The sequence below is a fragment of the Meles meles genome, chromosome 16 (assembly GCF_922984935.1).
Source record: "Meles meles chromosome 16, mMelMel3.1 paternal haplotype, whole genome shotgun sequence".
Lineage (NCBI taxonomy): Eukaryota > Metazoa > Chordata > Mammalia > Carnivora > Mustelidae > Meles > Meles meles.
Window position 1 is genome coordinate 36,875,814 of NC_060081.1, and position 14,744 is coordinate 36,890,557.

General features: G+C 38.1%; 1 protein-coding gene across 2 annotated transcripts in view; it reads right to left on the bottom strand.

Moving 5' to 3' along the window:
* Positions 1-14,744, bottom strand: part of XRN2 (5'-3' exoribonuclease 2) — a 90,183-nt gene that overhangs the window by 17,019 nt on the left and 58,420 nt on the right. For both annotated transcript variants that reach the window (XM_045981275.1, XM_045981274.1), the window contains 4 exons: positions 13,510-13,566; positions 2,127-2,195; positions 1,898-2,029; positions 589-716 (listed from right to left, as the gene is read on the bottom strand). In XM_045981275.1, the coding sequence (XP_045837231.1) occupies positions 589-716; positions 1,898-2,029; positions 2,127-2,195; positions 13,510-13,566 (386 nt within the window). The remainder of the gene's footprint in view (positions 1-588; positions 717-1,897; positions 2,030-2,126; positions 2,196-13,509; positions 13,567-14,744) is intronic.

Consider the following 14,744-nt stretch of genomic DNA (forward strand, 5'->3'; position numbering starts at 1 on the left):
CTTCTCCTTTTCCACTGTCATCCAAATGCAATGTAATTATTTTCAATGAGTAACATTTCTGAACCACTTCTATCCACAAGGATACAGGGGTTACAAGGGGTCAGGGAAAGGCCAAGATTTTCACAGAATCACAGAGTTAAAGGAATATTCCTACCTAAAGCAATACCTGGCTTTATCTTAACATGCATCACAACATACAATGTGCATCATAAAAGGGAGACACTGCTGTCTTTCAGTTGATTAAGAGTTTGTAATTCCACATCTACTGCACCTGATTTAACTGCCCCAGTACTTGTAATAATGGAATAAACAGCAATTCACTCCACACACCTCCTTCTGCACAGGTTCACTGTGGCAGATTTATAGATGAAAATAAGAAATCCAATTCATATTATTCAATTAACTATATACAGCCAAAGTAAAAGTATCTGAAAGACTTTACATTCCCTTACAATTCTTCTAAATTATGTTTTTATAGTCCACTATCTCTGCCCTGATAAAATACATCTTTCTAGCAGTGAGATTAGAAACCAACCTTTGCTGTAATATTTCATTTAGCATGTCAAATACCAATTTGTAAAAACTTACTTGACATAAGTTTTGGAATCTGGGCTTGTCCTCTCAACAGCGGCCTGTATAGGTTCCCCTGATAAGTTGCAGGTGGTGGTGCAGCATTGCCATAAACGCCAGCCCCTGAGCCTCTTGGCATAACATGGCTGTAAAAGGACCCCACCAACCAGAAAAAAATTTATAGACAGATCCATCACATGACAGCTGATATAAATTAAATGCTAGTAGTTCTCCCTTTACTAGATCTGATAAAGATAATACAAACTTAAAAGACTTATAATTAACAAAGTTCAAAATAGTACCAATGGTAAGGGTGATAGCATGTTTGTTTGCCACACCAAGATTCTTAACTGATAATTAATTATTAATTAATTACTTCATGTAAAGAGTGAGTCTACTTTTCTTTTTTGTATCATATTTAAGTTTTGCCCTCAAGGACCCATGCTGTTGCTATCACTACATATACTTCTGCTCTATAACTTGCCGTTTTCAATTCTATGAAACATTTCCCTATATTTTTCGTTGTCTTCATAATTATAGGATGTATACCTATTGAGTACTTCACTATGGTGATGTCTCATTTTATTAAACTATTCCTCTCATTTAGTACTACTATTATTAATAATGCACTATAGATTTGGGCATATAACTCTATGCCCCTCTAAAATTATTTTCTCAAAATAAATTCCAAGAAGTAGGAATATGGATCAAAGTTGAGAGTTATCTTCATGTACTGAACATATACTGTATTATGTACTTGTTATATATTATGCATCATATATTGTAATGTATTAACACTTTATTTTTTTTAAAGATTTTATTTATTTATTTGACAGAGAAAGACAGAGAGGGCATGGAAGCAAGGGGAGTGGGAGAGGAGAAGCAGGCTTCCTGCTGAGCAGGGAACCTGATGGGGTGCTCAGTCCCCAGGGATCATGACCAGAGCTGAAGGCAGATGCTTAACTGACTGAGACACCCAGGTGCCCCTTGATTAACACTTTAAACAGATTCTGCCATACATTAATTCAGCTAAAACTTTCTTGAAGGTAAAGAGAACGTTTCATTCCTTTGAAAGATCTGTCAGAAAGACAGGAGAACCTTTTAAGAGAAAATAACAGAATTCTCAAATAACACATAAAGCATAAACCAAAGAAACAGAAGTGAATTTTAAAAATGAAGAGCATAAGAGTATCAAAGTCATTAAAATATTTGCCAAATAGTTTCAATTAATGGTCTCTTAAATATCTGTAGCATAAATACTGACTTAATCCTTGTGAATGATTCCAAAAAAAGCAAAACATACAAAGGACAGCAACCTACTACTCACCCCAAAGTCCTAAATGCAGCCTGATCCAGGTGGACAGGCCGCCGGTCCCGATTAAAGCCAAGCTGGGGTTTCCACTGCCGTCCATTGCTGGACTTTTCCCAGTCACTAGGTTTCAGTACTGGTGCTGGTTTTCTGACCATTTGAAAATACAATATTTAGTACTGGGATAAACACTGTTCATACAAAATAAAATGAGATAGTTCATATTTTATAACCGCATTATTGTTACCTTGCTCCTGGAAGCATTACAGCTTTAAAAATGTAGTCTTCAGCAAACTGTGGGTCTTTAAAATTAATACTAGGAGAGAGCAACATACAATTTAATGACTTCAGTATATTACCTTGGTTCAACTATTATGTAAACTGAGGTACTTTTCATGTTTAAAAAGAGTGACTAAAATTAAAAGTCTTCTCTCCAAAAATCATTTTAATCAATAGTTTCGCCAAATAGCTAACTATCTTTTTCACCAAACTGCTGCTAATCCCTAGTACACAGCCTACATGTAACTTTCTCTGTGGGAAAAGCCATGCTCTAGCTAACCGCGGGTGATCAGAGAGAAGAAACAGACACTGCTTCAAATCTTGAACAATTCCAACAGGATACTGGAGACAGGGGGAAGAGGTTTACAAACAACAGAAAGACAAAAAAAGAAATACCTTTCATTTTGTTTAGTGTGGGGCAAAGACGTACCCTCCAGCATCTTAGGAAGATTAGTTCTTGTGGCAAGAAAGAAAAGATGCAAATGCCACTAGAAATACTCACAAAATCAGAAAGTGAACACAAATAATCTATGGGGAAAAAGGTTAAATTTCCCAGCTGGAGCCCTCTATCATGCTCTCTTAATGTTTCTCTTATATCAGGAACAGTCACAATTTGAAAACTACACGAAAGGCTTATTGTATTTTATAAATCTGTACACTCAGACTGTTGAGTATAAGCTGGATCAAGCTTCCTTTCTGGTGGGGTTTGCATGTCCCGAAGGCTGGTAAATATTTAAGTTTTCCTTTTGATACAGCAATGCCTCTTCTAGGATTCTGGATCTGTACCAGGTTTATCCCTAAGGATGCTCACGACATTTGTATTCATGCTGAAAAACTAAAACCTAAGTGTGGGATTTAATAGTGGACTGGTTAAAGAAACTATGGTTCTCCATAAAAATGGAATCCTCAATTGACATTTCAATATGTATACAACAGCCTAGGCATATATTCAAAAAAGTGGGGGTATAGCTCAGGGGTAGAGCATTTGACTGCATATATTCAAAAAAGTAATCAGTGATATGCTCTGTATAATTACCTCCTTTCCTTCTTGGTGCTTTTTATTTTCTAAAATTCCTCCATGATTATACTTGAAAACGGTTTTATTTGAGAGTCCAAATGGGGACTTGCAACTCTATGGTCAAATAATCTTCAACAAAGAAGGAAAAGATATCCCGTGGAAAAAAGACAGTCTCTTCAATAAATGGTGCTGGGAAACTAGACAGCTATGTATACAAGAATGAAACTCGACCATTCTCTTATACCATACACAAAGATAAACTTGAAATGGATAAAAGACCTCAGTGTGAGGCAGGAAAACGTTTCTACTCAAGAAGGTTTTATTGAACCGGTTGACATTTTAGATAGCTAACTTTTTTCTCTTCAAATACTGCCACTTTAAATTATTAGGACCTACTTTCGTAGCACTGGGATTTAACTACATTTTAAGTACACAAAAATAACTTCATTTATAATAAAAATGCTGATCTCAAGAGCAGCTAAACAATACTTCATTTACTGAATCAATTCCTCTTAAAATTCACTCTTCACTGGCAACTGTCTTTATCTCAAATGTTCTCTACTGGGCAAAGTGGCTTAGGGCTGTGTTACAGGTTTAAGAGGGTGACAGAGAAAATGGTAGTTAAGTATAGAGGTTCGTTAGGGCCTTCCAGATACAAAGTGAAGAGAGAAAATCAGTAATAAAAAGCAAGACTTGCAACTAGAAGGTCTCAAAACAGCTATCTTTGTGTCAGCAGAGTTTTTCAGCAGTTTACCAAACAAACTTTAAGAGTTCCCACAGCAGGGGCACCTGGGTGGCTCAGTGGATTAAGTGGCTGCCTTCGGCTCAGGTCAGGATCTCAGGGTCCTGGGATCCAACCCCGCATCCGGCTCTCTGCTCTGCAGGGAGCCTGCTTCCTCCTCTCTCTCTGCCTGCCTCTCTGCCTACTTGTGATCTCTCTCTGTCACAAAAAAAAAAAAAAAGAGTTCCCACAGCATACACAATCTCAGGGTGGGCGTAGGGGTACAAATCCTGGCCAGGCATCAAGCTTGCCTCCCCTTCTGATAAAGGAAATAGGAAATATTTAATAACATTTTCATAAGAAAGTGGAAAAGGCAATAATAGACACAGAAAAGATGCTGAGTCAAAGGATGTGTGTACACATACCTTCCACTCATGTCTTTGTTAGTACAGGATAAAAGCATGTGTGCAAGGGGGAGAGGGAAGAGGATTCTTTCACCTGGGACCAAGGAAAACATCATCCAAGAGGCCATGATATAAAGTGGGACAGGACTGGTTACAGAATGGGAGAGGAAATAAATGTAACTAAGACATGGAAAGGGGTTCCAAAGGAACTAAGGAATAGCTCTGTTTAATTGGAGCAGCCTTCTCAACAGGGATCTGGGAGAGAAGCCATCCCTATACAAATGATCTGAGTGATTACATTCTCAATTCTCCCAAGAAAGACAGATAAATAGTCCCATTCTAAAGGAATAAGACACAAACCGACTGGTTACATGCAATGAAAGTTTGAGAACTGGCCTGAGGGCCTTTTAAAAACCATTTATTTATTTATTTATGTAAAGATTTTATTTATTTGAGAGAGAGAGAGAGAGGGGGCACAGAGGAGGGAGGGTTAGAGGGAGAAGCAGACTCCCCACTGAGCTGGGAGCCCGATACAGGACCCGATCCTAGGACTTCCAGGATCGTGAGCTGAGCAGAAGGCAGATGCTCAACTGACTGAGCTGCCCAGGCATCCAGGCCTTTTTTTCTTTTTAAATTTAAGTAGAGCTGGGCATGGAACTGGGCGTGGAGCAAAACACAGGAGACGAACTCATGACCCTGAGATCAAGATCCAAGCTGAGGTCAAGAGTTGGTCACTCAACTGAGCTACCCAAGCATCCCAATGTCTTAAGCCTTAACTCCCAAGTGGGACGTCAGTTGAGAAGAGCTAGACTGGAGCAAGCAAGTTTGTGAACAAAAGCGAGCAGGAACATAGGCTGGCCAAACTGGGTTAATATCATTGAGAGCCTGTTCTGACCACAATGTGAAATCACTTCTGACAGTCAGTCAGGGAGTAAACATGATCAAGAATGCAACGCAAAAAGAAACTCCTGGCAACAGTGTGTAAGAGAGAAGAAAGAGAGAACCAAAAGATCATCGACACAGTCTAGGTAAGGGCCTTCAATAGGCGCTGGAGGTGGGAATGCTGGGCAGGCAAAAGAAATGGCAGGGCTAGAACAGAATGAAGATCACATTCAGGTGAGGGCTTGAGATGAAGATCTGCAAGTGATGTACAGAAAGATGGCAACTAAACGAAAGAAACAGCCAAGGTAGCGAGTTCCCAAGGCAGAAGAGAGAACCCCAGGTTCACAGGGATAATCTCTCCTGAAGGACAATGGTTACAAGAAACATAATAAGACAGCCGAAACCGGTGTTTGAGAAAACAAACCCATTTATTTATGAAATATGTGCAGTTTACTGTCAATTGTCCCTCAATAAAACTGCTTTAAAAATTCCATCATCCTTTCTCTTTTCCTTTGGATCAGTCTTCATGAATGAACGAGGAGAGATCACAACTAACACCAAAGAAATACAGACAATTATAAGAACATACTATGAGCAACTCTACGCCAACAAATTTGACAATCTGGAAGAAATGGATGCATTCCTAGAGACATATAAACTACCACAACTGAACCAGGAAGAAATAGAAAACCTGAACAGGCCCATAACCAGTAAGGAGATTGAAACAGTCATCCAAAATCTCCAAACAAACAAAAGCCCAGGGCCAGATGGCTTCCCAGGGGAATTCTACCAAACATTTAAAGAAGAACTAATTCCTATTCTCCTGAAACTCTTCCAAAAAATAGAAATGGAAGGAAAACTTCCAAACTCATTTTATGAGGCCAGCATCACCTCGATCCCAAAACCAGACAAGGATCTCACAAAAAAAAAAAAAAAGAACTACAGACCAATATCCTTGATGAACACAGATGCAAAAATTCTCACCAAAATACTAGCCAATAGGATTCAACAGTACATTAAAAGGATTATTCATTCACCATGACCAAGTGAGATTTATTCCAGGGCTGCAAGGTTGGTTCAACATCCGCAAATCAATGTGATATAACACATTAATAACAGAAAGAACAAGAACTATATGATACTCTCAATAGATGCTGAAAAAGCATTTGACAAAGTACAGCATCCCTTCCTGATCAAAACTCTTCAAAGTGTAGGGACAGAGGGCACATACCTCAATATTATCAAAGCCATCTATGAAAAACCCACCGCAAATATCATTCTCAATGGAGAAAAACTGAAAGTTTTTCCGTTAAGGTCAGGAACACGGCAGGGATGGCCATTAACACCACTGCTATTCAACATAGTACTAGAAGTCCTAGCCTCAGCAATCAGACAACAAAAGGAAATTAAAGGCATCCAAATCGGCAAAGAAGTCAAGGAATACTGAAAAAGAAAGCCAAAGTTGGTGGCATCACAATTCCGGACTTCAAGCTCTATTACAAAGCTGTCATCATCAAGACAGCACGGTACTGGCACAAAAACAGACACATAGATCAATGGAACAGAATAGAGAGCCCAGAAATAAACCCTCAACTCTACGGTCAACTAATCTTCGACAAAGCAGGAAAGAATGTCCAATGGAACAAAGACAGCCTCTTCAATAAATGGTGCTGGGAAAATTGGACAGCCACATGCAGAAAAATGAAATTGGACCATTTCCTTACACCACACACGAAAATAGACTCCAAATGGATGAAGGACCTCAATGTGAGAAAGGAATCCATCAAAATCCTTGAGGAGAATGCAGGCAGCAACCTCTTCGACCTCAGCCGTAGCAACATCTTCCTAGGAACAACGGCAAAGGCAAGGGAAGCAAGGGCAAAAGTGAACTATTGGGATTTCATCAAGATCAAAAGCTTTTGCACAGCAAAGGAAACAGTTAACAAAACCAAAAGACAACTGACAGAATGGGAGAAGATATTTGCAAACGACATATCAGATAAAGGGCTAGTGTCCAAAATCTATAAGGAACTTAGCAAACTCAACACCCAAAGAACAAACAATCCAATCAAGAAATGGGCAGAGGACATGAACAGACATTTCTGCAAAGAAGACATCCACATGGCCAACAGACACATGAAAAAGTGCTCCACGTCACTCGGCATCAGGGAAATACAAATCAAAACCACAATGAGATACCACCTCACACCAGTCAGAATGGCTAAAATTAACAAGTCAGGAAATGACAGATGCTGGCGAGGATGCAGAGAAAGGGGAACCCTCCTACACTGTTGCTGGGGATGCAAGCTGGTGCAACCACTCAGGAAAGCAGCATGGAGGTTCCTCAAAATGTTGAAAATAGAATTACCCTATGACCCAGCAATTGCATTACTGGGTATTTACCCTAAAGATACAAACGTAGTGATCCGAAGGGGCACGTGTACCCGAATGTTTATAGCAGCAATGTCTACAATAGCCAAACTATGGAAAGAACCTAGATGTCCATCAACAGATGAATGGATAAAGAAGATGTGGTATATATACACAATGGAATACTATGCAGCTATCAAAGGAAATGAAATCTTGCCATTTGCGACGACGTGGATGGAACTAGAGGGTATCATGCTTAGTGAAATAAGTCATTTGGAGAAAGACAACTATCATATGATCTCCCTGATATGAGGACGTGGAGATGCAACATGGGGGGTTAGGGGGATAGCAGAAGAATAAATGAAACAAGATGGGATTGGGGAGACAAACCATAAGTGACTCTTAATCTCACAAAACAAACTGAGGGTTGTTGGGAGGAGGGGGGTTGAGAGAGGGGGAGGGGGATTATGGACATTGGGGAGGGTATGTGCTATGGTGAGTGCTGTGAAGTGTGTAAACCTGGCGATTCACAGACCTGTACCCCTGGGGATAAAAATACATTTTATGTTTATAAAAAAATAAATAAATAAAAAATTAAAAATAAAATAAAATACATCTTATTTAAACAGAAAAAAAAAAATTCCATCATCCATGGTCATGTTCTAAAAGGGAAAAAATTTTCAAGATAATTGGAAAAAAATCTCCAACATCTCTCCTACTTACCCTCAGAACCAAACTCAACACAGTGATCTATATACTTCATAGGAAACAAATTATTAGGAGACAGAAAAGGAGCATCTAAAAATAAGATTGGAGGTCCCTACTGAAGAGACAAGTGATGCTATTTTTGATCTCAAAGACTAAAGCATTCTTTTCCCTTGGATCTTGGAGAACAATTTGAAGACTTATTCTCTTCTAAAATGAGTTAAGCTTTCACTGGTTCAGGGTGGTTTTTTTTTAGTAATTTGTTCCCAAAAATATATACTAAGAACTATTATATTTTTAGAAAATAAAAGAAAAGCACAACTCAACTGTACTTTTCCAAGGTGAAACACCAGCCACAACTTAAACAAACCTCTCCAAAAACTGAAAATACAGGGACGCCTGGGTGGCTCAGTGGGTTGGGCCTCTGCCTTTGGCTCAGGTCATCATCTCAGGGTCCTGGGATTGAGGCCCGCATCAGGCTCTCTGCTCGGTGGGGAGCCTGCTTCCCCCTCTCTCTGCCTGCCTTTCTGCCTAACTTGTGATCTGTCAAATAAGTAAATAAAGTCTTTAAAAAAAAAAAAAAAGACAAAAAACAAAACCTGAAACACATAAACCAGGCAGGAGCCCATTAGTCAAAGTCTCAAAGGGGAACTTTATTGAGACCCAACCTTTCAAAGTTCCTTCGTTTTTTTCAGGTTTATGTAATTAAAATTCTTATAAACAGAAAAACTAAAATAACAAATATGATGTTATTATAATAAAATACACAAATAAAAATAGAAATAATAAAGAAGAAAAACAAGATTTATCTTTGACAATTTCTACCACCAGCAACAAAAGAGCTTAACTGTGGAGCGAGTCAGGGGAAAGCAGTAACACTGAAATAACACAAAAGCACCTTCAGGGAGGAAATGAGTTAACAGAACAGCTTATAGATTCAACAGGTGGCCCCTCTGAGGTAAGAGAACTGTGTTTAGATGTGTACTGCTTCATCTAACTCTGTAAACACAAGCGTTTTTCACCACTTCTTCCAGGTGGCACAGAGCTGACTTACAAAGCCTAGGCTTCTATCTACCAGACCATCATGTCCGGGAGTAGCATAATAGATCCTTCCATTGGTAGGGAACCTCCCTGTTATTTTAATCACCTAATTGTCATCACAAGCACATTAAGGATAAAATATAAAAACTATAAACCTAAGCATGGTTGAAAAAAACAAAACTGAGCAGTGCTTTTATTTGTATTACAAGTAGCACTTTAGACACCATTAATAAAAAGAAAATACTATATAGCAAAGTCTCAACAGAAACGGAATGGAATGTACAACACCCCTTTCCAACTCAATTCACTTTAAGAATTATCCTTAGAAATGCTATTTTAAGTACTATTACTGCTTGAGTGCTAGCACACTTCACAAAGATAGCAGAAAACTCCAAATATCAAGTTACATATTTTTACTCTACCTTCCCCTGACATTCCTTAATTAATGCTAAATCAGCATACCAATGCAAACTGTTCTTGTAAGAAAAACTTCATGATTCATATACTTGACATTTTAAAGCACTTAAGTTTATAGGACTTAAGATATCTTTTCTGACATTCTATCAGAGGAGGCTAACCAGGCAGTGGAAATTAAGCCCTCCCAAGAGCTTTCACTATCAAATTTGTGACTGACTCTATGTATTCCCCTTCCTCTAGGCTTCTGATTTCAAGTTATCTGCTTGCCAACCATGAGTCTTACAAATACTGCAGTAATGGTTACATTAAAAATTCATATTTTTAAAAACCTCCTTGAAGAGATAAAACATTCTACCCCTTGCCTGATTCATAGAAAGTCTGAGAAACACTACTCTGAAGGAATAAGGGTTGCTAGAAGACTCTGGCAAACACTGGGCTTTGACACTATGAACACTATGAACACCTGGGCTTTTATACAGGTTTAGAACTATGCCAGGTGCTAGGAGTTAAAAAAAAAACAAATCCCAAAACAACCAAAATCTTAACAGTGCTACTGATAAAAATAACATATAAGAATATATAAATTTCAGATTACGTTTCAGAAGAGAAGAAAAGCTATGAAAGATAGGATATAAAGGAACAAACATTCCAAACAACGTAAGGAAGGCAGCAAAGTCAATGGGATACTCATGGGAAGAGCCTGCATTGAAGGAGGTGGCAGGTGTCCTTGAGGAACTGTGGGGATTCAGGCACAGAGCTATAGCTCTGCCAAACCAGGACAGGCCTTCAAAAAGCAAAGAAGTATAATTCCACTGACAATACAGAGCGAAGCTTTCTGAGGAGCGGCAGTGTTTAACAAAGATAAGCCTCATAGCATATGCCAGTAGATTCAGTGGGAAGGTGGAATCAAATAAATTAGCTGGGAGATCATTACAGTAATTCAGAAAAAACTCAAAATAAAGGAAAAAAAAAACAAAAACAAAAAAACAAAACCCCCTACAACACAGGCTCACTGGGAAGAGCCAGAAATGAAGAACAACTGGGAAAAAGAAAATCCAGAACAGTGGTATAGATATAGGAATTAAGGTAGAATGAGAAGCCAAAGCACATAGTGTAAGAGAGCAGAATGTAAATCTGGGCAACAGGACGGTCAGGGACAGAAAGGGGAGACCAGCAAGGAGAACTGATGAGGGGCATGACAAAGAAGTCCAGAACGCTGAGTCTGAGGTAAAACAAAGGGGGTGTGTGTGTGTGTCTGTCTGTCTGTCTCTCTATTCCAGATGAATAGAAAATTGTGCCACTGCAGTGGGAAGAAAATTTAATTTTAAGATCATATGAGGTTTTATATATTTAAAGGTCCCCCTCCCCAAGATTTTATTTATTTGAAGGCAGGAAAGAGCACAAGCAGGGGAAGAGGCAGAGGGAGCAAGAGAAGCAGATTCCCTGCTGAGCAGGGAGCCTGACATGGGATCATGACCTGAGCTGAAAGCAGACACTTAACTGACTGAGCTACCCAAGCACCCCTATATTTAAAGTTAACAAAGAATTAGTCTAAAAATATTACATCTAAGCAAATTACAATGGTGAAGAATGGGATGAGGAAAAATAGGGGAGATAGCTCTGCTCTATTCAAAGTTAAGCTACTAATATGTTGACTGATTTATGGAATCAGAATTGGGGGAGGGAGATCTCCTAGGTCACAGCTGACTGTATTTTCTAAAGAGTCCTTCTAGGAACTTAAACACTTCAATAACCTCTATCATATGCCTTTTTAACACTACAGGTAAGAGCTGTGTGGCAGGAAAACCCATGTAAACTCAACTTGAAGAACTACTCAAATATGGGATGGAATACTGGATGCATACAAACAGAGAAGGGAAAAAAATGACAGGAGTCAAAATAGAAATAACCAGCAACTGGCACCAGAGCCTGCATTCTCAGATTTTCATTTATATAGCAAACACAAGACTGGGATGAAAAACAAGCCCCCAAACGCATATACAAAAACTGCAATAAACTGGATCAACCTCATTACCCCTCATAGGAAACACTGAAAATTAGCTCGTAAGGTAAAAGTTAATGTGGTCTTTCACAAATCTCTAGGACATTAACTCGAATCAATTTTATTATGAAGTTTTCAACATATGTCTGAATTTGCACCTAGATCTGGTATTTGTCTTGTAAATTTAAAAATCTTAGGAGAACACAATGGATACCAAATAATACCAAAGACCTCTTCAGGCTCAGAACCAACCAGCCAACAATAACACCACCATACAAACAGAAGTTAGAGGATTTGCCAATTTTGTAATTCTTCCCTTGGACAAGTCTTTCTGTCCTAATTGTAAAGTTAAGTAGAAAAAAAAAGTTAAGTACTTCTAGAGGGCTGGGCAGAAAGGCCCTGAAAACATGCAGAACTGGGGAGCACAAGCATGTGACAATCCAAAGACGGAACTGGTAGCATTAACTGGCCTGAAGCACTGTTTCAAGGCAGAGAAATCCCATGGGTTAATACAGTGTCCACACTGGATCTACCTGAACCAGACTATTTGTGATGGGTGCAAGAGCATGGCCCACAATTCTAAACTCCACCCTTAACAGAAGAGCCAAAGACAGAGAGCCAGAACAAATTACATGTGAAGATAAATTTAAAATGTGTGTAAAGATAAAAGCAACTAATTTAGAAAGATTTTTTAAATTCATGACAGTTTTCTTTAAATAAAAGCCCCTCTAAAGTGGCAGTTGCTATCTATCTGAATCTATTAATAGGAAAATGAATATGCTCACACTTTACAATGATAAATTTAAATAAAATCCAAAATACTTCCAAAAAGTAAGAGAAATAGTAACAATGACTGGGAGAGAAGGATTCAGTAACAGTCTTCCCAAGCAGGCTTTTACAAAATCCTTGAATTATTAGGATGTATTTTCCTTAGTCTTGCTTAAAGACTGAAGAAAATGGTAACATAAATCCTGCAATCGAGATTTGTAATTACATACAAGAATTAAGCAAATGAGTAGTAAGTGTGTTGGTTTTTATTTTAAACAGTCACATTATATTTTATACATACAGAATGCTGTATGAAGAAATGCAAGAAATTAAATACGGGGGGGTGGGAAGGAGGGGTGGCTGGGTGTTGGACATTGGGGAGGGTATGTGCTGTGCTGAGTGCTGTGTGTTGTGTAAGACTGATGAATCATAGACCTGTACCCTGAAACAAATACATTATGTTAATTTTAAAAAAAAACTGGAAAAAAAAAAAGAAAGAAAGAAATGAAATACATTTTTCCAGGTAGCAGAAATGATCTAATTTTAGTTTATAATAATTATTGGTAAACATTTCCGCCAATTTATTCTATCTCAACCAAAATAAAGTATGTAATAGTTTTGTTTTTAAACTCTGCAGGTAAATACAATTAAAATAATCTGTTATAACACAGAGAGGCTGTGTGGGTCTCTGGGGTAATGAGTTCTGTTTGCTCCTACATAGTAAACTACTCTTAGAAACTCCTACTTTCTACCTCCCACTTCCCTAATCCAGGAAGAATTAAGAGGTTGTCAGGGGAAACCGGAAAGCAGAGAAGCAAGCTTGTTAAATCAGTAACCTTAACAATATACATAATTTAAAGTCAAGAGGCTCTGTTCTGAGGTCTGCAACACAGGGACTCTCCAATCTCAAAGCACTAGTGGGAATAATAGCTGCCATTTCCTAGTGATTCAGGGATCTTCTTAAACTTATCTGCAAGTTCAGAGCTGTGTTTTGGTCAAAGACATGAATTTTAGAAGACTTACCTGATTGCAGTGTTATGTGTCAGATCCCGTAACATGGGGACAGGAGAACATACTATTCTAAAGAGAAAGAAGGGATTAAGTTGTAACCTTTTGGACAAGTGGAATTAAGATGTTGCTTTAGGAAAGAGAAATCATTAAAATGTACCAACAAAAAATGACACAACAAAGTACATCTTTAAAAAAAGGACCCTGTCTTCCTTGCTTGTAACCTCAACAGAAAACTATTATGGGCAAATGGTTCATATCAGAATTTGTAAAGGATACAAACAAACCAAAAAGGGGCACAGAAGAATAGAACAGGTACTTGATAAATGAGGGAAACCTAATGGTTAATAAATATGCCATATGGCATTCAATTTCATTAGTAATCAGAGAAATGCAACTGTAAGACAAAAGGTGCCAATAAGCATCCACTAAACTGACAGAAATTAAGGTCATGACAATCAATTCCAAGGGTTTGCAAGAATGTAGAGCAACAAGATCTCTCACAAACTGCCACTGAGATTACAAAACAGTATAATCACTTTGGAAAACCACCCATTATCTACAAAAGAGGAAGATACAACTGACCAGCAATTCCCAAACACTGATCTCAGAACCCCTTTAAGACATTTCTAAAAATCAAGGACCTCAAAGAGCTTCTGGTTATGTTGGTTATGTGTATCAATATTTACCTATTAAAAATTAAAACTAAGAAATTTCTAAAATATAAATTTAGAGATAACAGTAATAAACTATTACATGTTAACATAAGTAACATTTTTAATGAAAAACTATATTACAAAGCAAAAAAAAGAAGTGTCATTGTCTTACATTTTTTAAAATTTCTTTAATATCTGGCTTAATATCTATCTTAATAGCTGGATTCTCTTATCTGCTTCTGATTCAATCTCTTGAGATAGCTATCACACTACATTCAGCTTCTGGACAACTCCACTGTACACTCAAGAGAGAAAGAGAATGAGAAAAGCAAATAATATCATAGCATCTTAGTATTATTATAAAAATAGCTGTGAACTCATGGATCTCCTGTAAGGGCTTTAGGGACCCCCAGGGCTCCCTGCACACAGTGATACAGCTACTAGGCTGAAGAGGTGGGCTCTGACCCCAAGTATTTTTATAGTCCAGCAGGTTTTCTGTTGTTTTGTTTTCTTACTATCACTAGAAAATAAAACATTTGGGCAACAAGGAAAAAATGCTAGCTAAACTTCCTCCCAGTCACCCCAGTGTGCACA